Source organism: Stegostoma tigrinum, chromosome 28, assembly GCF_030684315.1.
Source record: "Stegostoma tigrinum isolate sSteTig4 chromosome 28, sSteTig4.hap1, whole genome shotgun sequence".
NCBI lineage: Eukaryota > Metazoa > Chordata > Chondrichthyes > Orectolobiformes > Stegostomatidae > Stegostoma > Stegostoma tigrinum.
In genome coordinates this window covers 40,806,917-40,832,503 of record NC_081381.1, presented here as the reverse complement: position 1 = coordinate 40,832,503, position 25,587 = coordinate 40,806,917, and the positions used below count along the sequence as shown (strand labels likewise).

Below are 25,587 nucleotides of genomic sequence, written 5' to 3'. Positions count from 1 at the left end.
AACGTAGGTCCCACCAGCCCCCAGAAATGGTTCCAATATCTCTGTGATCTACAGACCTTGTTCCTGGAATCCCTACAGTGTGGAAGCAAGCCATTCAACCCATCAAGCCCACACTGACCCTCTAAAGCGCATCCCACCCAGACCCACCCTTCCGAACTCTATGTCTACATGCCCCAGGGCTAATCTATCTACCCTGCATATCCCTGGACACGAATGGGCAATTTAGTAATGTCAATCCATCTAACCCGCACATCCTTGGACTCTGGGAGGAAACTGGAGCACTTGGAGGAAACCCACACAGAAACAGGAAGAAAATGCAAACTCCACACAGTCACCTGAGGCTGGAATCAAACCCAGGTCCTTGACAGTGTGAGACAGCAGTGCTAACTGCTGATCCACCGTGCTGTCCTGTTCTTTTCTCCAGATGCTCATCCATCTGCACTAACCTCCTGTCCCTATCCTCGTACTTGGCAGCAGAGGTAATTCACTCTTTGGGTCCTACATCCTAGCTCCCTATGTTCTGCCTGCAGGACGTCCACCTTGTTTTGTTTGACCTATTGTCATAGTAACAAATCTTGGTACCAATTTCTGTCTATTTGTCCTCCCTCTTCAGAACACCCTGCAGTTGTTCAGTGAAATCTGTGAACCTGACAACAGAGAGGCAGCTTCTCATCCTGGAACCTCTCTGTTGGCTGTAGAGATACCTATCCGCTCCCTCTCAGTTGAATCCTCTCCCAGTATAGCCCTGTCATTTTTCTTCCTCCCATCTTGGGCAGCAGGGTCACTCAAGGTGCAATGAAGTTAGATCTCAGTGCAATTCCTCACCTCCCTCAATCATCTTTGCTCTAACGTTCAGTTGATTAAAATGTCGCCTTGGATTCCAAGCATTACTTCTTGACTAATACTGTAACTTTAGGATTTGGAGCCTGTTGTGTTGATCTTGCACCTTGAGCATGGTAATTATATGAAGAAAATCAGGAAAGCAGGAAGCTGTTGTTAAACAGGTTTAATAGCAACATCAGAGTACTAAACTTACACAAGAGAATTGTTACAGGTTGCGTTTACAGTGCATTCAAAACACACAGTTCAGAATTACAGCAGTGACAAAATAGAATCCATTCCCCAATGAAACTGTTTTCTTAAGAAAAAAGATGTACTTTTGCTCCCACTGGAAGATGTATATATATGCATATATATATTTTTTTCTCTCTCTCTCACCAAAAAGTGCTGCTGATTTCAATACAAAAGATGTAGACAGCAAAGGTTTCTTCCTCGCCAATTATTACTGCTCAATTTATTTGTACATTTAGATAAACCACTTTCTGTAACAGTAGAGATTGCCTGCTCTTATTATATGTGCATCCACTCATATTTCCTCTCCACACTATTTCAAAAACATCTGGGACTGTTATCATAGTGGACAGAGGGGTTTGCCTTTAAAATTGGACAGAGCCTTAATTTAAACTAGCAAACAAATCCACCTGATGTGAACACAATGAAAGTGTTACTGCTGGTAATCTCTAATCTTACAGATTACTGTGTTCCATTTAAGTAAAAAAAATCTAAAAGTTGGCTGAGTGTGTAATTTACTCGTTACTTTCAGAAGACAAAATCAGATTGAAGATGCAATTTATAGGCCATGTTTTACACTAAGCCTATTACTTTTGTATACTATAAGGATAAAACAAGTATTAATTAGCTGGCACAATACTTTAAAACTGCGTTTAGAATCACACATTATAGTTGTAAAATGCAGGAGAGGTATTCAGTGATAGTGTGAAAATGTTGTTCCATACAATTTGGGAAAATAATTGATTCTTTTTCGTTAATACAATGTTAAGCAATATTTACTGTCAAAGCAACTAAACCCCATGGATATTGTTTGATTTACTGTTACATTGGAAATTTTCTGAACTCATTTCAGCCCAAGTTGTGACCATGTTTTTCCAGCTCTATAACCTGTGATTCTGTATAGTAGCACTATTTCCTTCTAGCTTTTCCCAAGCAATTATACTCATAGTTATTGACATCCACAATTGAGTGAGTAATCTCAGAATATCATTGTCCAATTCCCTGGGTAATTTAGTCTGCAAATTGGCTTTGAGCAGCATCTATACACTGTGGAGTCCCTTTGAAATGTCGAACCCTGTGCAACACACTCTTCAGTCTAAGGAACTCCCAGTGGACTGGCCACTTTTGTTACAGCACCTTATCCAGTCAGAGCAATCACCTGGGAATGATGCAGTAAATCAGACTCATTGTGAAATGCATTTTCCAGTTGGAGGGACGAAACTGTAGAATGGACTGTCCAAGCGAGAGAGATTCCCTTGCATAAAAGATTGTGCAGTGAGTCAGCTATTTTGCATAATGATGTGTGTGCATCCAGAGTGTTGGTCTCCTCAACATTAAGGATTGTCCAGTGTGAGCAGCAATCTGTTTAATCAAACTCCCCAATTTTAGCACTGTGTCACTATGCCACCTCTTTATCCAGTGACCTTGAGAGATATCAGTGCATTACATGTGTATACACCTGCAACCTTAGTAAAACAACACGGGAAGTGAATGCTTTCCAAGTCCTGAACAAACTCTTCACGCCAGTCTTTTCTTTCCTAATCTCAGTAATAGGCTGACTACATCAGTACAATGATAACTAATGCCTTGAGCTGCAGATCCATTGTTAACTCTCAAGGGGTTCCATCAGATTTAATTAGGGAGAGATGCTACCTTTGCAAATTCCATTTTCATTATCAATATCCTTTATAACGATATAAGGAAGACATTCTAAGACTTGGAACCCTGGGTTTCCATGCTAAAAGAAAATAGCTTCCAGGACACAATTGATGGCTTTGCCTTGGATCAGAACTGAAGTGGGTTGGATAGATTGAAAAGTATATCTATTATTATATTAATTTGCATTGAACAAAATAAGAGCAAAGAGATCATCAAGGTTAAGTTCAAAGTCCATAGCTTTTATGTTCAAATATCACACTATTATATTCTTCTTCGGTTATAAAGTATTGGATTAGTTTCTCAATTTTGCCTGGGGGGAGGGGGTAAATTGGATGGGGGAAGGGGGAAAATGGAGATCACCCCAACTCCTTTACAATTAAGCGACAAGTTCATTACAATCAATTGCCCAGGCAATTAATGGAAAATATAAGTCCTAGTTCCCAAAAAGAACCTGTTTACAGGCATCTACAAAAGATGTTTCCTGGGCTCTTGCACTGGAGGTGGGGTGACAAAATACCTAAAGGATGTGAAAGTGAATGGGGACACCCATACAGCAAAGGGTTGAAATAAAATCTTTGAAAGTGGTGAGTTATACAAAAAGCGCACTTGCCCGTAAACACTTCATCCAATAATTGTGTTAATGAATTTACATGTTAGCGTATATTAAAAAAAGTCAAGTCTGTTTTGTGATGCTTGCTACAATGACACTTTGTCAATTGGAATTGCAAAGGCCCCAGTCAGGTGTGCATGAGTGAAACCTTAATGAACAGATTGACTTATGAATCCGGCTTCTTCCCAAGTTCAAGACACCAAAATCCAAATTTGGTGTCATCTAGACACTTTTATTTTGGTTGACCCTCACTCAATCTCCAGCTTTTGTCAGCCAAGCCATTTTCCTGCACTGCAATCTCTACCCCTTCACCAAAAATCTCCAAAACATAAAAAAAAGGGAGTGATTGTGGTCAAAAGCCACACTCCTTTCTTTGGCATTTTTTGATGCAAAATATATATCTGAGGAGCAGAGGGATGTTCATGATGATAGGTGGCAGGGGTATGGCAGTCTTTTTCAACTGAAACTTCAAATCTGCAAATGTTCAAAGTGTGGTGTAATGTTCTAACATTGATAGAATTTATGTGCAGCGTCAATAAAGGCATCAGCTCAAAAACGGCACAGGAGAATGCGGTTTGAAAGTAACATTTGCATTTCTAATCACTGAAAGCAATACACCGATGTTTTTCATCAGCAATAAAGCCAGAACACATAGGGGTGAATCTCTAATGTAGCTGTTCTGTTTGCCTGCAAAAACATCTCTGGAAGGGGCTGCAGGAAGCAAAAAAAAATATCAAGGGCATGGATGGAATTTTTAAGGATTTCCGTGGCTTTTCCACTTGGGAATAGGTGAAGCATCATGGAAAATCTTCAATCATTATGACAAAGCTTGCATGAGTTTCACAGTGGCCATAGGGTAAAAGCTGAAATAATGGTCAATTTTGGTTATCACTAACTTTTACTCCTCCCAAGGCGACTTACTCACTTGACTCATTCCAATGTCCAGAGTACTCTTCGGTGCCATCCTTAAATGGTAATGGCTGTATGAGGCCAGCCATCTAATTATAATGGATTGTAGCTACGATTAACCTGATCAAACCTAAGCACGTCCACATGTCAACTTCCAACAGAGAACTGCTGAACAGAACATAGAAGCAAATGTGCCCTTGGCATGCTGCAATGTTCCAGCAAACCACAGTGTAAACTAAAGGAACAACATCTCATCTTCGGGCTAGGCACTTTGTAACCTTCTGGATTTAACACTCAGTTCAACACTTTCAGATTGTGAACCGACTCCGATTCCTTCCCTTTCTTCTAACTTTACTTGTTGCATCCTCTCTCACAATGTCCTCTCTCCCATACCCACAACACTGTGGGGCTGTCTTTTCTTTCCATCTTGGTATTAGGCACACCATTAGTCTGCCATTCTCACATTCTGATCACTTAATCTATCAATAGCCTTTCTCCACCAGCACTGCACCCATGCCCCCCAACTGTTGCATATATGCTAGATAATAAAGTGTGAAGCTGGATGAACACAGTAGGCCAAGCAGCATCTCAGGAACACGAAAGCTGATGTTTCGGGCCTAGACCCTTCATCAGATGATGAAGGGCAGGCCAGCTGCTTGGCCTGATGTGTTCATCCAGGTTCACACTTTATTATCTTGAATTCTCCAGCATCTGCAGTTCCCATTATCTCTGTTGCATATATGCTGCTCACTTATATATGCTCCACACTTCATGTCAGTTCTGATAAACAATAATATAGACACGAAATGTTAGCTTACTCTCTCCACAGATTGTGCCCGACCCACTGTGATACCCAGCATTATTTTTGTTTTCACTGTTAAGCAGCAATCAGCTCTCCCTACCTGACCTCAGAGGCTACTGAGCAATTTATAGCCCCCTTGACATTTTCCCAATCAACCTGTTCAGAGATATTAGTCCACATCACTGAAGGACATAGGACTTGAACCCAGGTCTCCTGACTCAGAGGTAGAGGCACTACCACTATGCTACATGAACTCTCATATGATAGCATCTCTACCCACTTCATAAAAAACAACTGAACCTGAATCATCTCTATGTCTGTCCCATGGCAACACTCTGGCCGTAATCACTGAGTCATAAGTTGAGGCAAAGGTGGGGGGGGGGGTCCGTTCACCGAAATGCCACAATATTTTATTCAATTAAAAAAGATCCTTCTGATTCCTGTCTGAAACAGCTTCTCTCACAGCATGATGACTCACTGGGATGGCAAATAATTAATCATCTGAGTATCTCCTTCTAAGCTTGTGTGGGAATGTGTTTCTAATAAAGAAACAGCAAACTCTGAGATGAAACACGATGTCATAGGTTTTCAAACTTCTACCATGAGCAGGTGTAGATTACTGTAGGCTTGTATTGGAGCCAAATTTTCTCCCTGAAAGAAATTATTTGTTGCAGACATTGTATTTCCCACCTCAGTGTGCTTATCTTTGAAACATTTGATTTGTGTTCGATTGTAAGTTTCAAATACCGATGTTTAGAGTTAAATGCCTTTAGAGTTGATAGCAATATCAGCAGGATGGTATCAATGCTGTTCATGCATCGTACAAGATGGGTGTGTGTATAGGTGCTCCAGGTCCATATCAGAAGTTTAAGGATAGTGGTTGCAAACTTGCTTCCCAGCCTTACAAAGGTTGATTGGAATCAGATCTGTTATGATGCTAATACCTCTCATAATTTTTACATCTTCAGATTCCTAGCCAGAGGACTTCCTGTTCTGCTTGATTTATTTTGGTCAAAACTATCCCCAAGTTTAGCAAATTTAACTTTATTGTAACTGTGTGTCCACAAGAGTTCAGCTTGCAACTAAGGACAACAGAGTTCTGAGGAAGGGTCACCAGACCCAAAACGTTAACTCTGATTTCTCTTCACAGCTGCTGCCAGACCTGCTGAGCTTTTCCAGAAGCTTCTGTTTCTGTTCCTTAGAGACTACTGGAAATGGCTGTTGCCCACAGTACTCCAATTTGTGCTTTTTACTGGTAGCAGTTCATGGTGATAAAGTGAGGGCAATTTCTGAGTGTTTTACATGACGTTAAGGGTTGAATTGCCAATAGTGTCTAAGGATCTCAAATGTTGTACACATTTAACACATTTTACAACCAATAGCCTTGTCTAACAAGAATCTTGAAATCTTAGATTTGACATGTTCAACTGGGCAATCTTTTGTGGTGGGGGGGGGGAAGAAAATTCCAGATTTCCACTTTCTTTCTGTTGGCATCAGCCCCTTATATGCTTAGGCAGGTACAAACGTTTTAGCCAGCACTTCCACTATCAAAATGTCTACAATGTGTAGAGTGGGGGTTGAGCAAGAACAAGACTACTGTCCCTAGTTTTACATGGCCTGTTGATGCATCAATTTGGGGTCTTGGGTGAGGTCATGGAGGTGGTTGATGGTTGTCTTGGAGATATAATGTCTTTTGGGATGGAAAGGAATAAGTCAGAAGAGAGAAAAGATCTAAAGAAAATGCTTGCAGGCCCTCGGGTTAAACCCAATTCCAAGAGGTTGAACTGGTTTTGATAGTTTAATGAGACGTCATTTAGAAAACATGAGTTCTGTCCATGGTTATGCTCCACTTATTCCTTTCTAGATGCTTCCTGTAGCTGAACTGAAATTCATTTTATTATACAGTATAATTTAAAATGATATATTCATGTAGTCTAAAAAAAACACAGTTGTCATTGGCTATGAACCATTTCAAAGACAATAAACAGCATCGGTGTACTACAAAAACAATGCAAAGCGCGTGTTATTCAGTCAACATTGGCCACACATAGATCCTTGTCCTGTGTGCTTGATGCTTTGATTTCCGTGTTCATAGCTCTAAGTATTTGCACAACACCATTTTAAGGAAAAAAAATGACAGAAAACAGTTTTGTAGAAATTATAAAAGTCTGTTGCTCCTTAGAGGATTAAAATTCTCTGCCATTTTGTCGGCTTGGTAAAATCAGCAAGGTAATGTGAGAACACAATCGGTTACACAGGTTCCACATTTGAGTGTACAGTTTGTTTAACAAGATGCATTTTAAAATGGTTGACAGCTTATTTGTTCTTGATCTTTTACCAGAAGCCAAATTGGTGACAAATTCAGAAAATTTTATTTAACCATATGCATTTACTTTATTTCATCCAGTAAACATTAAGCTTTGTTGAGTGGAATGGAAATTCACTGATTCCCTCAGTTGTTTTAAATTAGTGATTTAATAGTATTGGGGTTCACGAGCAGTAAAGTGTCTTGGTCGATTGCGTTGTTTCTAATGCGCTTCCAGAGCAAGCCTGTTGTCATAGTAACTTTGCTCAACAATGTCTTTATGCAAAATTATAGGTGATGCTCCAATCTAGAATGTTTATGCTGAGGTGAGGAGAAGGTTGAATAGGGAGGAGAATGCAAGTCCAGGATGCTGGTTATCCTCCTCCTCCTCTGTCCACAGGCTCAATATTTTTGAAACTGTGGGTGAACTCGGGAATAAAGAGGGAATTAGAAAGGAAACTGCAAATGTGATCATCTATAGGGTTAAGTGCATTAAACAGAATATACACTCTGGTTTTAAATGGAACTTGCTGCATTCCTATTTCTCACCATTGCCTCAAGTCTCAGTCTTAAGCAACAAACACCACTTTAGGAACTGTTGGCTTTGAGTAGGTCCTGTTTTCAGAAAGAAACAATACTATTTCTCTCAGACAAAAAATATTAAATGATTCAAGAGTTTAGTTCTGTTCGTGGATCATACCAGCCTGTAGTCTCTAAGTACGTGGCATCTAATGGCACTGTTGGCAGTGGATCCCAGTTTATGAGATTTTATCCCCACTATAGACACTTCTGAAAAGTCGTCAAATCTTGTCGAAATTTGACTGCTGTCATTTTCTCTTCACCCGTGACGCTGGTCCCCCTTCCAGTTCTGGTAAAAAGGTTCAATCCTTCGGCAGCCTTTCCTTATTTTCTCCAGCTTCTTCATAAAATAATGCTATTTTATAGACATTCTCATTTAAAAAAAATAAACAAGGGGTTCTGTTCACTCCCTGCCCCACGGGTGTGCAAAAAAGTGTTGACATCTTTGTTTTTTTTACAGATTCACCAGTGGAATCCTGGAAAGAGAACAAAACAAAGCTTTAATTTGTGAAAGGACAATTAGCCATATGGAATTTCAGCAAAGCACAAACACCATTTTTTATGATGATTATTTCAATTGATTGTTCCATTAATCAGCTTCAATAACATGCTGAATGAGAGTTTGTATCTATCTCAGTATCAGGAAGTACAATAGATGGGCAAAGGATTTTGTTTTAAATACCAGCTGCACGTAATTATAAGGGATAAAAATGCAAATTGCTGGAAAGTCACAATGGGTCAGGCATTACTGATGGAGGGAGAGAAATAATGTTTCAAGTCAGTGATTTTTCATCAGAACTGGGAGATGTTGGAGGCGTACATCATTTTTGCAATTGCAGAGTCGACGGGTGCTGGAAAAGAAGGGGATAAGATGAAAGGCATGTAGAAGCCGTTAAGGAATGGCTGTCACAAGGCAGAAGGTGTTGAGATAGGGGCTGATAAAGAAACAATTGAGGAATCCAGAGGAAACAGTAAAGTTTACAGTATGATAGCTAAATGGAATCAAAACAGGAACATCATGGAAAAACTGAGTGAGCGGCCGTGGACAAAACTATATAACAGTAGCAAAGGTTGTAACTACTTGAAAAAGACTGCCTGGAAATTGAGAAGAAGCAAGGCTGTTGAATTTGATTGCGTGTATGCATTGGAGACTGATCTTAAATAGTAGTTGGCTAATCCCCTCTCTCCATCCCTGGCCTAACTGTTCACTACAAGGCTGACTATTTACATTTTCAACCCTTCAGGTCTCATCTCTGTCTCTGTGGTTACCCAGAGGAGAGAAAAAAAGTATTGAATGTACAGTAATTCTTGGAAATGAATGTCCTGGGACAGCATTTTGAGGTGTACAAGAGATGTCAGATCAGTCTGCATTATTTGCAAGTTATACTGCTTTATTTCTTCGAGGTAACTTCTGGGCGGACACCAATATCTTAATCTAGAGTTCTCAAACTGGGACCTGCTGTTGACACTGTGCGGTGTTGGGTCAAATCCAGTAATCCAGTCCAGTAGTGGTGGACTTGACATGAGCCAGGAATTAGAAGCAGAATGCCACAGTCACATTTGTTGAATAAACTAGAGTGGAGTTCACATCGATGGACGGAAGACCACAGCTATCTCCCTGATTATTACAAGTAAATGCTTATTTTTTTGCAAAGGATTGTGAGAACGGTTTCACTGTAGCACTTTCAATTTATGAGTATAACAGTGTCAAGGTTTAGATTGAGATTTATTGCCACATGTATATATAAATAGTGAAGTGTTTTTTTCACATGCAAAACACAAAGAATCATAGGGAATCCATGAACATGTATTACAATCACGTGATTTTCAGCTTCAACTCCACTTTTCTGCTAGCTTCCTGAATCTCTCAATACTCTGAAACACTAAACAGTTGTCTATTGCAGCCTTAAATGGATTCAACAACGGAATATCCATGCACTTCTGGGGTAGAAGATTTCAAAGATTCACAGTCTTTTCAGTGAAGCACCTTCTCTTTATCTCAGTTCTAAGTAATCATCTCTTTGTTCAGAGTCAATGCCTCTGTGATGTAGATTCAACAACCAGCAAAAACAACTGCTCGATATCTAACATCACCAAGCATCAACTCATTGTGATTAGCTCGGATCTTTGACCTCAAATCCATTGTCTCTCCATATCCATTCATCTCCTTTATGCTAGTATCTCATTGGAACCTATTATTTTACGTCAGCACTAAACATTAAAATCAGGCCTTAGCTCTCCATCAGCTCATTCAAAACGCTGTTGTCCATTTCTTCTGCTGCACAATAAAACCCTTTTCCTCATTAATCTCTCTCTTTTCCAATGTGCTGCTAACAAATCTCTCCACAGCCTCACTCAATCCCATTCCTGTTACCAAATAAGTGTACTTGAGGTGAATAACTTAGGTTCCCTTAAGTTAAACCCTGTTTTAATACAATTTGATTTATTATTGTTACATGTACTGAGATACAGTGAAAAGTACCGTTTTGTGTGCTATCCGACAAATCATACCTTACATAAGTACATCAAGTTATAGGGCAAAATTCAGAATATTGTATTACAGCTACAGGGAAGGTGTAGGCAAAGATCAGCTTTAATATGAGAGGTCCATTCAAAAGTCTGATAACAGCAGGGAAGAAGTTGTTCTGGAATCTACTTGCACGTGTTTTCAAACTTTTGTACCTTCTGCCTGATGGAAGAGGGTGGAAGAGAGTGTAAGCAGGTTGGGAGGAGGCTTTGATTATTTGGCTCCATTCTCAAGCTAGTGTGAAGTGTAGATGGTGTCAATGGATGGAATGCTGGTTTGCGTGATGGACTGGGCTGTGTTCACAAATCTCTGTAATTCCTTGCAGTTTTGGGCAGAGCAGTTGCCATACCACACTGCGATTTATTGGACAGTATGCTTTCTATGGTGCAACAATAAAAATTGGTAACCATCATTGTGGACACATTAAATTTCTTTAGCTTTCTGTAGAAGTAAAGGCATTGGCGTGCTTTCTTGACCGAAGGGATAAACAATAACAATTTATACTGATTGAGGGAGATGAAGTAGGGTGGGAGGAAATTTGTGTGAAATGTGAGCACAGGGCTGGAGCGGTTGGGCCGAATGTCCTGTTTCTTTGCTGGAATCTACATAAAAGGCTTTTCCAGTCCCACTTCACAGTTTCTCTTTGTTCTAACTGTGGTGGCAAAAGCTTGTTCTATTTGTCAGAAGCTCAGTCTCAGAAATCCTGCTTTGTTTTTCTTCCCTCCCAGTTATCAAATCTTACAAAGTATATTCATTTAAAACTATATTTCTGGTGATTTCTTCAAATTAGGGATCATCTTTCCTCTTTGAAGCTTTTCAGGAAGTCCTGCAGTCTGAAAGCAGATTGTTAATTTTGAGACTTTCAAAGTGGTCAGTTAATGGATTTTAACAGATCTGCTGCTTGAATGGATGATACATTCACTGAAGAGTAGACTGTTCAAAAGTCAATATCAAAATCAGTGACAACTATACTTTTATGTCTTTCTTCATCATTGTGGGATGTGTTCTCAATGGTTTTCCATATAGGGAAAGCATTGGGAAGCTGCACGGCTTCCAAGGCCGTTAGCACCAACTCTGTTTTGCTAATCATCAATTTTCCTTCCTCTTACTTATTTCTGTTCTCATTCTTTCTAAAGCTGTCTTGTAGGGGCAGCACAGTGGTAAGCACAGCTGCCTCACAGCACCAGGGGCCCAGGGTCGATTCCGTTCTCTGGGGACTGTCTGTGTGGAGTTTGCACATTGTCGCCACATCTGTGTGGGCTTCCTCCCATCGTTTCAAAATGTGCACGTTAAGTGGACCGGCCATGCTAAATTGCCCCAGGAATGTGCAGGCTAGTCAGATTAGTCATGTGAAATGCAGGGTTAAAGGGATAGGATGGGGCACGGGTTTGGGCGGGATTGTCTTTGGAGGGTTGGTGCAAACTTGATGCGCCAAATAACCTCCTTCTGCATTGTTATGATCCTACAATAGCTCCCAGTCCCATATCCACCTAAAGCAGACAACACAATAGCTTTGCCTCAGAATGCAGCTTTTGATGCTATAGTATCATAGCCTCTGAAAATAGGAACAAAAATATGGGCCAAATCCAGGAAAATGGGATTACATTAATGCACACTATCAAGTCAGCAAGGATGAGGTGGACCGAAGGGTTTGTTTCTATGCTGTACTTCTTTATCACTCTGTAAATGCAAGTAGTATCTGCCCCTGTTATATTTCTTCTGCTCTCCAGAGGGGATTAGCCGTCACTTGCCTCACAAAGCGGCCCCAAAATCCCAACTACAATAGTAACCAAGTTGTCAGACCCAAGTGTTATCAGTTACAGGTTAAGAAATAAATCAGCTGGCCCAATCTTTGTAGCACTTTTTTTTGCCATTTCAAGTATATTGAAAGTTTGTTCCTTTATGAAGATGGGAGTGCCAGTTTTGTAAAGGTCGATGACCCAGCATATCCTCACAAAGGGGAACTGGGCCAATTCTGGGACCAAATACTTCCACCAGGGATGGCAGCATAAAAGTTGCTGTAAAGTGGTAAGTGTATAGTGTAAAGTTGACTTTTTAGTTTTGCATGCACTGCCTTACCTTGAGTGCAGCTAGCTTCCCATTGAATACAAAGAGTCCTAGACCCCAACAACCAAATTGGGCATTCACCACCAGCAACAATGGGCATTTTGGTGCATGCCCAGCCCACTTGTACAGGTCAGTGAGGTTGTCTTCAATAGTTCCACACCAGGAATAACCAGTGACAGGAGCACGTTTGACAACATCAGATAAGTGTGAGGTGTTGCATTTTGGAAAGTCAAACCAAGGCAGGACTTATACAGTAAATGATAAGGTCCTAAGGAGTGTGGTGGAGCAGAGGGACCAAGGAGTACAAGTACATAGTCCATTGAAAGCAGCGTCACAGGGGGACAGGATGGTGAAGAAGGCATTTAACATGCTCGTCTTCATTGGTTGAGGCAATGAGTATAGGAGTTGGGACATTATGTTACAGTTATCATTGATGAGGCTGCACTTTGAGTATTGTGTACAGTGTTGAGTTATAGGGAGAGGTTGGCCAGGATAGGACTTTATTCCTTGGAATCTAGAAGAATGAGGAGTGTCCTTATTGAGGTGTACAAAATCATGAGGGACATAGATGAATACATAGTTTTTTTTTTCCCATGGATGGGAAATTGAAAGCTAGAGGGCCAAGGTTTAAGATTAGAGGGGGTAGATTTAAGAAGGACCTGAGGGACAACTTCGTCATACAGGGTAGTACTTTTGTGGAAGGGCTGCCAGAGAAAGTGGTTGTGGGAGGTACAATAGCAACATTTAAGAAACATTTGGACAGTTATATGGATGAGAAAGCTTTAGATGGTTTTGGACCAAATGTGGGCAATTGGAACTAGCTGAGTGGGCACCATGGTCAGCATGGACCAGTTTGGGTTAAAGGGCCAGTTTCCATGCTGTATTACTCAATGGTCTAAAAAAATTGGCTGTACCCTTTTATAAACAGTCATGATAATCATAAAGCACCTGTACAACATGGAAGCATTATAAGACACACATAATTAATTATTTGTACATAAGTGTTTTAAACTGTATTGATCTCTTAAAAGTACATTGTCAGGACTAGCTGGTGCAGGATGGTCCATGGTTTCAATATCATTTCACTCTGGAACTTGAATTTGAATCTCCTGTGTCTGATTGGCTAAGCACAGTCCAGCAACTGGCTCAGTCTCACATATGCTCCTATTTCAGATGGAGATCCAGCATTATTCAGTGCAAATTGATGTAAGGAGTTTTAACCTCCACAGGTTCATGTAATTTTTTTTACTTAAAATTCCTACAATTAAGAAATCTGTTACAGGGCAGTGGAGGTGCAGCGTGTATCTTGCAGTTGGTCTTGGGTTGCAGGCTTAGTTAAAGATTTATTTTTTTTTTAACCTTTATTATATTTCACTAACATAATTTTTTAATTCATTTTGTTTACATAGTTTGAAAGGGATATGGGCCAAGGGTAGGTGGGTGGAACTAGTTTAGTTTAGGATAATGTTCAGGGTGGGCTGGTTGGACTGAAGAGTCTGTTTCTGTGCTCTATGACTCGACGATTCTATGAACAGTTGCTTTTTTTAGGTCTGGGGTGTTCAAACAAGGAAGTTTCAAAGTTGGCATCCAGCCCTAAGTGTATAATTTGCTCAGCCCGAGTCAGATCTGTGGAAACACTGGGCCAGATGAAGTAGCAGATACTTCAGGTGGTAGCATCCTGAATCTAGGTAAAAAAAGCAAAGAGAAACACCATTCAAAAATTGATCATTCCAGTTGAAATTGCCTTGCTTTTTAAAGGAGCTGGGCATCTTCATGTAAATCCAGGAAAAATGGATAACATCCAAAAGATTGATAACGAGCATATTTTGGGCAGTACAAAATGAAGGAAGAGATTTCATTTATATTACACCATTCAAACCTTGGGATGTACCAAAGTTCCTTATAGTCAATTAAATGCACTTTTTTTAAAGCATAGTTGCTGCTGAAATGTACATAAACATGAGGGTCATTTAGCTCAATTGGCTAGATAGCTAGTTTACGAATGCAGAGTGATGCCATGGCATGGATTCCTTCACTGCACCAAATGAGGTTACTTTACCTGAGGTGTGGTGACCCTCAGATTAAACTCACAATCGGTTGTCCCTTTCTCTAAAGAAAGAACAGCCTTTTATGGTCTTCTGAGGCTATGGTGACCTTTCCTTGCCTGTAAGGAAATGTGACAATATATTGTGCACAGCAAGAAACTAAAGAACAGAAATATGACAATGACCGGATAATTTTTTGCAGTGTTTGCAAGATAAATCTTGAAAAGAGTGTCATGGAATCTTTTATTATCACCCTGAGAGAGCAGACAGACAATGGTTTAACATCATCTCTGAAAGACAGTACCGCTAACAATACAACAGTCATTTGGCATTGCATCAGTTTCATAATCTTTCAATTCATGGGTCATTTGCTGCCAACTGAGTCACAGCTAAGGATCAATGGATTAGCTCATCATTAAATCATATTCCTCCACGGAGGCACATTAACCAGTGCATTACCAGGAGAAATCAAACCTCCAAATGTTTCAATTTAACCATTAAGATGGCCAGTGTGGTAAAGAGAAATGTTCAGCCTAGTACAATTGCAGATGTTCCTATCAGATTGTGATTGATATAAGTCATATTGCACCTTATTAAATAGCTCAATGATACAAACAGCCCTGTGTTTGGAGGTAGTTTATGTCTGATACATGTGGAACACTAAGTGATACTCCTTCCAGCAATGACCCTCAACACCATTTTCAGAAAGGATCACTCCAAAGAACAATCAAAATACACGCCAGCCTGCTGAACTCTAATGGCCAAATGTCCCACTAAAACCTGTCTAATGCAGAGTAAAAGCACATAATTGCTTGAGCCCTTTATTCTTCATGCTAATGATTTTCTTTAACTGTGCCATTTAGAAAACTTTAGTCCATCAATGTTGTAATTGGTACCATCTCCATTCTACTAATCATCAATTTTTCTTCCTCATGCCAATAACCACTGGCAGACCTATTTAGATTCTCATTCTTTCTAAACCTCACTCATAACCACAGCTCTGAGATTAAATTTCAAGGTGTGTCCATCAGCGGTTCTCAATCAAACAGATGCACACAGAGATCAGGTAAGGAAGGGAAATTTTCACCTGAAAACAGAGAGCATTCCTCCCTCTCCAGTGTGGGGCAATTATCCAGAATCTCTCAGTGACCCTAATATGTTCCACCAGAGAAAGAGCAGTACACGAGGAGAAAAACAGGGTAATGAACATGCAAAGTCCCTTATCCACACTTGGGGTCAGTGATATTGTCACCAGGAGGATAGGCGATGGGATGGGATGGGAGACCAGCTGGGATTTTACTGTAAATCCCAAAGCCTGATGACGATATTTTATTCCAAACTTTAATTACATTAAAGAATGTAAGTAGAATATTTATTCTGTTCACATTTCAGTAAAACATTTATAGTTTGAGACAGATGGAGTGGCAAGTCTAAATAAAAATAAGAACCTGGTTACATAATCTTTCGGAGCATGGAACAATTGTGAGCCCACTGTATTTTCATCAGAAACTTGAGTTTGAACAGGATAATGTGAAATTCTACATGGTATTATGACACTAGCCAAATTTGCTTAGTTATCTATACATAGCTGACTTTGACATTGTGGCAAACTGGGATTAGGGTTCTTTGAAGAGGTGATAGATGTGACAGATGGGGAAAATACAGCGAGTTCAGTATGTACAGACATTCAGAAAGCCTTGGACAAAGTACTGTCTCTTAGAGAAAATTAATAGAATTAAATTCATGGAAGAAATGGAATTGAGAAAGTAAAAGAAATTACACTGAAAACAATTAAGGCCAGTAGCAATAGGATTTAATGCAGTTTCTTGCTGTGCTGGAATGGGCAGTGGTGACCCAAAGAGTTCTGCTCTGGAACTGCTTCAGTTCTATTCATATATCAATGATTTGAATCAAAGGCTAGCGATAGTGCTGTCCAGATTTGCAGCTGATACCAAAATAGGAAGATTTGGAAATAATTCTGATACTGATAGATGATTTAAATGAGGAAAGGTGGCAGATGGTATTTAATGACAGTAACTAGACGCAATACACTGTTCAAAACAGAAAAACTTTGACTGATGGAAGGTTGAGCAAATTAATTTGTGGAATTTGGCTTTGCAACACATTAAACACAGCATGGCAAACATATTTTGGAAGAGATGTGAAGCCAGAAACAGAGAGGGAGAGAGAGAGAGAGAGAGAGAGAGCCATGAACTCTCCAGAACATCTATTCTAGTCTGAATGACAGAGGAGTATCAATTGTTACGGTGTTTAAAGGATGAACAAGATAGGGAAGATAAAGCGAATGGTTCCAGTAGTTGAGGTGTCTGAAAGGAGAGATAAGAGGTACAAAATGGGAGAGATTTAGGACAGAGTGGAAAAACATTTTTACACAAATCATTGGGAGACTGGAATGCATAAATAGAGCTAATGGTGAACACAGCTAATTATTGGTCATGGATACTGTCTAAGTAGGAATTTGAGGGAAAAGGAGATAAATAGATATATAAATTTGGGATTAGGGCAACAGTCAAAAATAAAAATTAAAACAAATTTGTTGGGCCACACAACCTGTTCCTTGTTGTAATCTCTGTGCAATTCTGCATTTTATTGTACAGGTCTACTGGCAAATTATTGAATAGGAAAGCAGTCAGGAGGGAATGCCATCAGACAGTCTGATAGTATAACAATAACAGCTTCCATTTATATAGCACTCTTAACCACATAAAATGTCCCATTTCAAAAGGAGGGTTATGAAACAAAATTTAACACAGACAGCAATATGAGGCCAGATGAACACAATCAAAGACATCAGTTTTAAAGCTGATCTTAAAGCATGAATGAACAGGAGAGAGGCAGGAGGAATAGTGCTTGTGCCTTGGTAACTGAAGGCATAGTCATGAATGATGAAGCAATTAAAATTGAGAATGCTCAAGGGGCCAGAATTGGAGGAGCACAGATATATTGGAGGGGTGTATAGATGCAGAAAATTTCAGAAATGGGGCCTGGTGAGTTTATAGGATACTGAAAGCAAGGATGAAGACATTAACATTGCTTGAGTGGGAACCCAGAGGTGATAAGTGAACTAGACTTGGTGTGAGTAAGCATAGTGACAGCAGAGTTTTGGATGACGTTAGATTTACAGAGGCTGGAACATTGGGAAGACAGCCAAGACCATCTTAGAACAGTCAAGTACAGAAGTAATACAGGCACGGATGAGGATTTTAGCAAATGTGCTGAGGCTGGGGCAAAGTTGGGCAAGATTATTTAAGTGATAGCAATAACCTTTGTAACAGCCAGCATATTCAGTGGCAGTGACTGAAGGCAGTGATCACTAGGTTTGTAAATGACACAAAGATATGTGGAGGGAAAGGTAATGTTGAGGAACCTGGGAGACCACAGGAGGACATAGACATTTTAGGCAAGTGGGCAAAGAAATGTAAATGGATTACAATGCGGTAAAGTGTGCGGTTATGAGCTTTAGTAGAAGGAATAGAATTATATAGCTAAACAGGGAAAGGCTTCAAAAATCTCAAGCACAAAGGAATTCAGGATCCATCGTTCAGGATTCTCTTAAGGTTGATATGTGCGTTCATTCTGTGCTTAAGAAGGTAAATGCATTTATTTTAAGGGGGCTAGAATACAAGAGCAGGGATATGCTGCTGAGGTGGTATAAGGCTCTGGTCAGACTGCATTTGGAATATTGTGAACAGGTTTGGGCGTCAACATCTAGGGATGGGTTTGCTGGTCTTAGAGGTGTCCACAGGAGGTTTACAAGAGTGATCCAGAGGATGAGGGCTTGTCATACAAGGAGCAGTTGAGGACTCTACATCTGTACTTGATGGATTTTAGAAGGATGAGGGATGGTCTCATCAAAACTCACAAAATTCTGAGAGGCCTGGATAGAGTGGACGTGAAGAAGATGTTTCTACGAGAGAGAGAGAGAGAGAGAGAGAGAGAGAGAGAGAGAGAGAGAGTTACGAGGACCACATGGGCTCAGGCTCCAGAGTGAAAAAATGACCCTTTAGAACTGAGATAAGGAGAAATTTCCTCAGCCAAAAGGTGGTGAATCTGTCGAACTCATAGACGAAGAGGGCAGTGGAGGCCTAGTCATTGAGTGTAGTTAAGACAGAGATATGTAGGTTGTTCGTTAGTAAGAGGATAAAGTGGAAGAGACAGGAGAATGGGGTTGAGAAACATATTAGCCGTGATCAAATGGCAGAATAGGCTTGATGGACTGAATGGCCTAACTGTGCTCTGATATCATACAGTCTTATGGACATTATACTTTTGGATTATGCAACAGGGGCACACGTAAATGAGAAATAGAAGGGGAGAGGTGAAAGATTGAACCAATAATGATACCATTGGTGATGCCCAATACCCCACTGCCAACACTATTCCTATTTCATTTGATCTCTGATACTTGGGTCATTCTTGTTAGAGAATTCCTCAGTGACAAGAATGCCACACTTGTTGGTCATTGGCGACATAGTCTTTCAGGATGAAGGCAGCTTAAGGCCAGTAATGAAACGAGGTGCCTGATTCTGGACAGGTGAATAGCAGTGAGAGTTTAAAAACTCAACTGTGGCTCCAGAAATTTAAGTCCAACTGTCCAAGTTCCCAATTGCTCCAGGGGACAAATAATGGAGAATGCTGGGGCCTGAAGACAGTGACAGAAGCTATCAACAAGGTTTAACTAGAGTTTCTAATAAACATGGGGAATGTTTCAAGTCAACAAAGTGTGGAGCTAGATGAACACAGCAGGCCAAGCAGCATCTTAGGAGCAGGAAAGCCAACGTTTCAGGCCTAGACCCTTCTTCTAACCTCCTTCCCTTCACCCATTTCTGAAGAAGGTCCTGGACCTGAAACGTCGGCTTTCCTGTTCCTAAGATGCTTCTTGGCCTGCTGTGTTCATCCAGCTCCACACCTTGTTATCTCGAATGTTTCACGTAATGTCTTTAGTTTGTGCGATGCATGGTGACAATAGAAAATTTTTTCTGTATTTTATACCAAATACACATGACAATAAATGATTCAATATTCAATGTCGTAAAAACAAACTAAAGTGAATGCTAGTTGAGGGAGTGGCCACATGGTTGTGGCAAGCAACCTAGTACAATGTGTACAAATGCATTTCTACAACATCTTCCTTTACACAGAAAATAAATCACTTTCATTTTTGGCCAAAAGTTACCCAGTGCACTGAGTCAACAAAGAAAATTATAATTTGTTAACAAAAATGTGTCAATTCTAGTCAGTCCCACTTTCATCAGTCTGTACAGATGTACTTCATCCATTGTCTCTAAAACAATGGGACTTGTAATTATAAGCATGAAAGCTGTTGTTGTCTGCTCATTCCGAAACGGATGTCCCTTCCCCATGGATTGTCATTCCCATAGTGGCCCCATGATTAGAACAAGGTACTTGTTTTTTCAGATTCAATATCTTTGTTGAGTAGATAAACTTCTACAGTACTTCAAGTGATTATTTATAAAACTGCTTCTTATCCTGTGTTCCAATACTGCCAAACAATATGTGAATCTATCTACATCTCCCAAATAGAAGCCAGAATGTAGTTTTCATAGAATCCTTCTCGTGTGGAATCAAGCCATTTAACCTAATCCAACTGTCCAATGAGTATCCCGCCCACCTACTGTATCACTGCATTCCCCATGGCTAATCACCAAACCTAGGCATTCCTAAACACTATGAACAATTTAACATGGCCAATCCACCTGGACTGTGCATCTTTGGACTGTGGGAGGAAACTGGAGCACCTGGAGGAAACCCATGCAGACACAGGGGAATATGCAAACTCAACACAGTCACCTGAGGGTGCAATTGAACCCAGGTCCCTGGCTCTGTGAAGCAACAGTGCTAACTGCTGAGCCATCATGCTGTCCCTGCTGCTGTTACTGCTTTTATACAGCTGCACTTGACAGTAACTGACCTTCACAGTGAAGGTATTAAACACACTTGCCTTGACATATTGTGACAAGATTTCTTCAAAGGTTGCCATGGGGTATTATTGAAATTTTTTGGATCTGTGTGTACCTCTAGATTTCCAAGTTATTTCGCTGTTCACATGCTGCTAATCTACTCGGTAGCAGTTATCACTTTCTTGACTGCCCCAGCTCTTTCAGGCTAGATATGGGGCAGTAGGGATCCTTTCTAATTAAATGTTAAGCTGTTCTTACACTGTCACCTGCTTGGAGATGATATTCACAGGTAAGACATCCAAGATCTGTAAAAACATCTTTGCAATCAATTAGGATCTGTTCAGCAGTCCATGACTTACCAGCCCATGAAATGCTGCAAACCCCTCCATCCTATTTCGGGTTACCAGCCTGAGCTTTAAATTTGCTTCAGTTTAGAAGAGTGGATTTTGCTTAATGTCTACTATCCTGGAAGTTTGGACCATACGTTTTGGTATTACATTAGACTTTCAGCCACTCTCACCCTCTTGGTCATGTTATGGAGGTCTTGTCCTTGCTTCAATGGTGGCTTCTGCATTTTCCAGTGGCCTAGCGTGGAGATCTGGTCCTGGCACGGAGGTCTAGCCCTATGTGGGAGTCTTGGTCCGATAAAGCAGTTTCAGCCTAGTTTTCCAGCTTAACCCAAAACTAGGAGCTATTAGTTGAACTGTGATGAACTTTTTTTTTCATCATCATATTTATAGCTTCTATCATTAAGGGAGATGTCGTAGTATGATGACTTATAAAACATTTCACTGTAATTTTTTTGTACATGTGACAATAAATTACTATTCCATTCTATTCTATGTGGCCTAATCCTTCCCTTCACGGACCTTCACTTGTGAGGCCTCGGCAATTTTCCTCACCAACGTAAGATGCTTTGCTCAGGTCCAGAAAGAACAGCACGCTTCATGAAGCACCAGTGTCCACCTGACACTTCACCTTCGCTTTATGCTCTCCTTTTGCAGTGACACATTATTTACCACCTTCAGGCCTAATGGTGGCATCTTGGTTGTACTGTGCGTCATCATTTGTCAGAATTGTTGACTGGCATCTATCCAGCAACTATCTGTATTGGCCTGCTCTCCCCCTTTCTAACTAAACACTTGAATTCAAATTGAAGTTACAGCACTCTTTTCCCAATGCTGAACATGCTTCTCTTCTCTTCTGTGAGTTGTCCCCCACAATAGATACATCCAGGCCTTTATTGCTCTGCTTTCTTTCTGTAAATATTCCTTCCCTTTTCCATATGTTGATCTTGCTAAGCTTGGAATGTTTCTCAGCAGAATGCAAGCCCTCCTCAGTTCTATTAATATGCTCCTGCCAATGATTGATAACCTTAGATAACATTAGAGCTTCTGCTTTCTTGAGAAAAAGTTTCTCCTCTCTCAAAACAAATGCTCTCATGAAGGGATCTCTTCTGCTTAAGACAATCCTACCTGTTATCCAATCATTAGTCAGTTATCCAAACTCTCCGAATCCAGCTAGATATATCAGTGCCAGAGAAACATTGATCAACAGTCTTCATCTCAACCCCTGCTCTGAATTTGAGTGAATACCATTCCTCAGTATCATTATTCCCAGGTATTCAAAGTGCATATTTAAATCCTTCAAAATCTCTCATGCAGGGTTATCTGCTCTTCAGCAAAATATTTCATCAGTGTTGATAACAGGAATGCTACTCCTATGTGATTAATATTTTTTGTTAACTCTAACTGTTTTATATTTTTGGAAACAGACAATTTAAAAAAATCAAATATTTCATATCTTCTTTCATTCCTACAGCAGCAGGGAGAGAAAAATTCACAGTCACTGACTCACGAAGCATTTCACAGTTATAGACTGTAGCTTTAGGTCTTCATCTTTTAAACAATAGCCGTCTGGTTTAAACCTCGACAACTGATTCAATCACTCCTGGCCATTACTAAAATCCTGTTTCAACTAATGTGATAAAGGCTGCCATAAACTAAAATTAAAGCAAGTTAAAGCAAAAAGTAGAGGTTGCATGGCTACAGTAAGCCAGCTAGCTTTGTACAAATGCATTTCTCAAATCGTGGATGGAAGGGAAACAACAGCAGCTGGAAACAGCAAGCACTTCTGTGTTTCTGGTTCCCCCTGCACCGCCCCACCCTCCACAACCGAGGAAAGTAAAAGAGGATGAAAACTTGGCCTTTTTGGGACTTCTCTGACTCCAATTCACTTCCTTGCTGTTTGAAACACTTCTGTTTACTCTCAGACTCTTGCTAAAAATTACAGTGACAACAGCATCAATGGCACTCAATAAGTATACGTGCAAAAGGACCTCACAAACTCTGGATGGGTATCCTGGCCTTCTGCTCACACAAGATGGCGGACCCCATCAGTTCTGAGCATTCTATGCAAGAGGATGACTTGCATGGCCCTAACTGCTCATTTCCATTGCTTAGGTAGGGTTTAAATTTTAACCCCCCCCCCCAAACTCATTCCAGTCTTAAGATTAAAACAAAAACTTGACACCAGTTTCCATAAAACTTGCAATTGGACCCTCAGGGTCCATGACTATAGATAGTACCACAGATGGAAAGAGCTGCTAATCTAATTGGGAAGTATGGTGCTCGTTTGAGTTTGGGTTTTAGGGTTTCCTTACGGATGCTAAAAATGTACTTTATGCTTCCTGTTGATGAATGTGAAGCTGTAACAAAGGCTTGCTAAGAAGGCTGGAGGGACTGCACGCTGGTAGCAATTTGACCTAAGGAGCCCAGAGCAGACTTAAAAGGGTAAAGTGGAGGTTAAGTGACAGGTTAAGAAAATGCAGACAGTAGTTAGAAATGTTATAGAAGCTGGCACAACTCTTGTGATTGAGGTAAACTGTGTGGAAAAATACATGGAATCCCCATGCTACATTTGATGGACACCGCTAAAGACCGGCTTCGATTGTCTCAGCCGATATACTTCTGATATCTACACCAGAAGCAAAGCCTGAACAAAATCTCCCTGGTCTCAAAGAATCAACCCTTTTTCTGATATTCACATTTTCTTTCACTGTACCTTCAATCTCCCATTTTAGGTTCTCCACATTCCACTTTCCCAATGCTGATCACCTCCATTCCTGCCCTGTTCCAAAGGTCACTGGCTTGGCGTTCTGTTTAGGAGAAGCACTGCACTAGTTAACTTTTTTTATTTTTACAGTGACCACTCCATTAACATCAGACCTGTTTTCAACCAAAAAGCAGAAATACCCTATGTCCAATTCATGTACAACAACAGGATTCTGCTGCTGTTTGAATAAAAAATGTTAAATATTGCAATGAATGAACTGGTGGTCTAGCCTCACCCATGCAGCCTTGCCAATCTGGTTAGCTCAAGCAGATCAAATGGCATAGAATGCATGGCCGTCTGCCAATGGCATTTTTTCAACTGAAGAATTGCAACCACAATTGATTCAACTAACCCCCATGAAAAGCAACAGTAGTGTGAGGAAGTGCTCCCCCAATTATTTTTAATTTAAATAATTGCTTGGTGCTAGAGATTGTTAAACAGAGACACGAAGCTGAAGCTTTTTATCTTGTAGTTACCAAAACTGGGACACAAGAAATCAAAGAAAGAAATGGAGCAATCATTTAAACAGGGTAAGTAGAGAATGCTGATTGGTTAGACCATGATCAGTATGGAGAATGTTAACTATCAAGCTTATTTTAAACTCAGAGCAGTCATGTATATTCTGTTGGTCAGCTCGTTGCATTTAGGAATGTATTTGGGATTGGCTATTTCCATAATCCTTTCCTCAATGAGAAAAAGATAGAAAGTATGGACAAATTCCTTCTGTTAAAATGAACAGTGTTCTGCATGTGTAACTATTGGGACACAAAAATGAATGACAGTGGAAACCCAACCAACAATTTTAAATTGTTTCAGAGATAGTAAATGTCAGCCTTCCTGCTCCTCTGATGCTGCCTGGCCTGCTGTGTTCATCCAGCTCTACACCTTGTTATCTCAATTTTAAATTGTTTCAGGTGCATTTTTAAGCACAGTCAGAATTATTTAGTAGACACTGTTCACTTTTACAATCATCTCTAGTGTTGGACATGGAGTTCTAAGGTTCGCAAGCACCTGTTAGTTGAGCACCGTTAGGACACTGCCTGCCACAGACAAAGGCACATGTTGTTTCATGTTAACCACTGGGCTCTACAGGCTGCATATCTGGTATCACACTAGCATTGAAACCCAAATCCATACTACTTATTTATGTGGTAACCAAAACACCTTTCTGGCTGGATGGTGGCATCCTGTTCATAGAGGATGTCACTCACCTTTTTACTATAAAGTAGCAGTGTGAGACAGCTTGCTTCACATGTTGCTCAAATTTCTGAGATAGCTTTCCCAAGGAACAAATGATTCATTGCCTGTCAGTATTGAACTTAAATGTTGATTAAAAAAAGGAGATAGAGTCAAAGTTTTTCATCTTGCATTCCTCTGGGCACCTTCCAGGGCCGATAGTTACAACTTTAGGCCCTTTCATGAGTTTATTGTTAACTTAAAATGGTTTCAAAAGGATTCTAAGTTGGCAGGAGAAGGAAAACAAAGTGTATTTGAGTGAAGCTACAATATAATGAATAAACCGTGACACAGTGGATTGAAAGTGACACATAATAAATTCATTTGTTCTTCCTCCTGCTGACCATTTAAATTAGATACACTTACCGGCTGGATAAATGATGATCAAAACCCAAAGGAACTCCTCCCCAATTAAAGGTTGCTGCTGCTTTAAGGCAATCAAAATTGAAAACTGACCCTTCTGATAATTTGTTTGTAAAGCAATTTGCATAGAATATGAACATACAATAATTAGTAATGGTTAAGTGGTTAATTATGAAAATCATTATGGCTGTAATTGTAACATAACATAAATAAAGCAGATGGGATTTATTGCCATTTTTATGTATTATAATATATGAGCATAATGTGTATTTATGGCACATTTAATGCCCACATCCATCAGTACATTAGGGTGCATCCATTATTTCTACTTCATTTACAATGAGGTACCTACAGTATT

General features: G+C 40.1%; 1 protein-coding gene across 4 annotated transcripts in view; it reads right to left on the bottom strand.

The window, feature by feature from the left end:
* Positions 1–991: 991 nt before the first annotated feature.
* The window catches only part of ajap1 (adherens junctions associated protein 1), a 318,303-nt gene continuing 293,707 nt past the window's right edge, over positions 992–25,587 (bottom strand). For 3 of the 4 annotated variants that reach the window (XR_009442731.1, XM_059638015.1, XM_059638016.1), the window contains one exon: positions 992–8,411. Coding sequence is in view for 1 of the 4 variants with exons in the window: in XM_059638016.1 (XP_059493999.1) it covers positions 8,390–8,411 (22 nt within the window). In the remaining 3 variants the exon portion in view is untranslated. Of the gene's footprint in view, positions 8,412–23,588; positions 23,674–25,587 lie in introns of those variants that run through there. The other variant, XR_009442732.1, reaches the window with a different exon arrangement.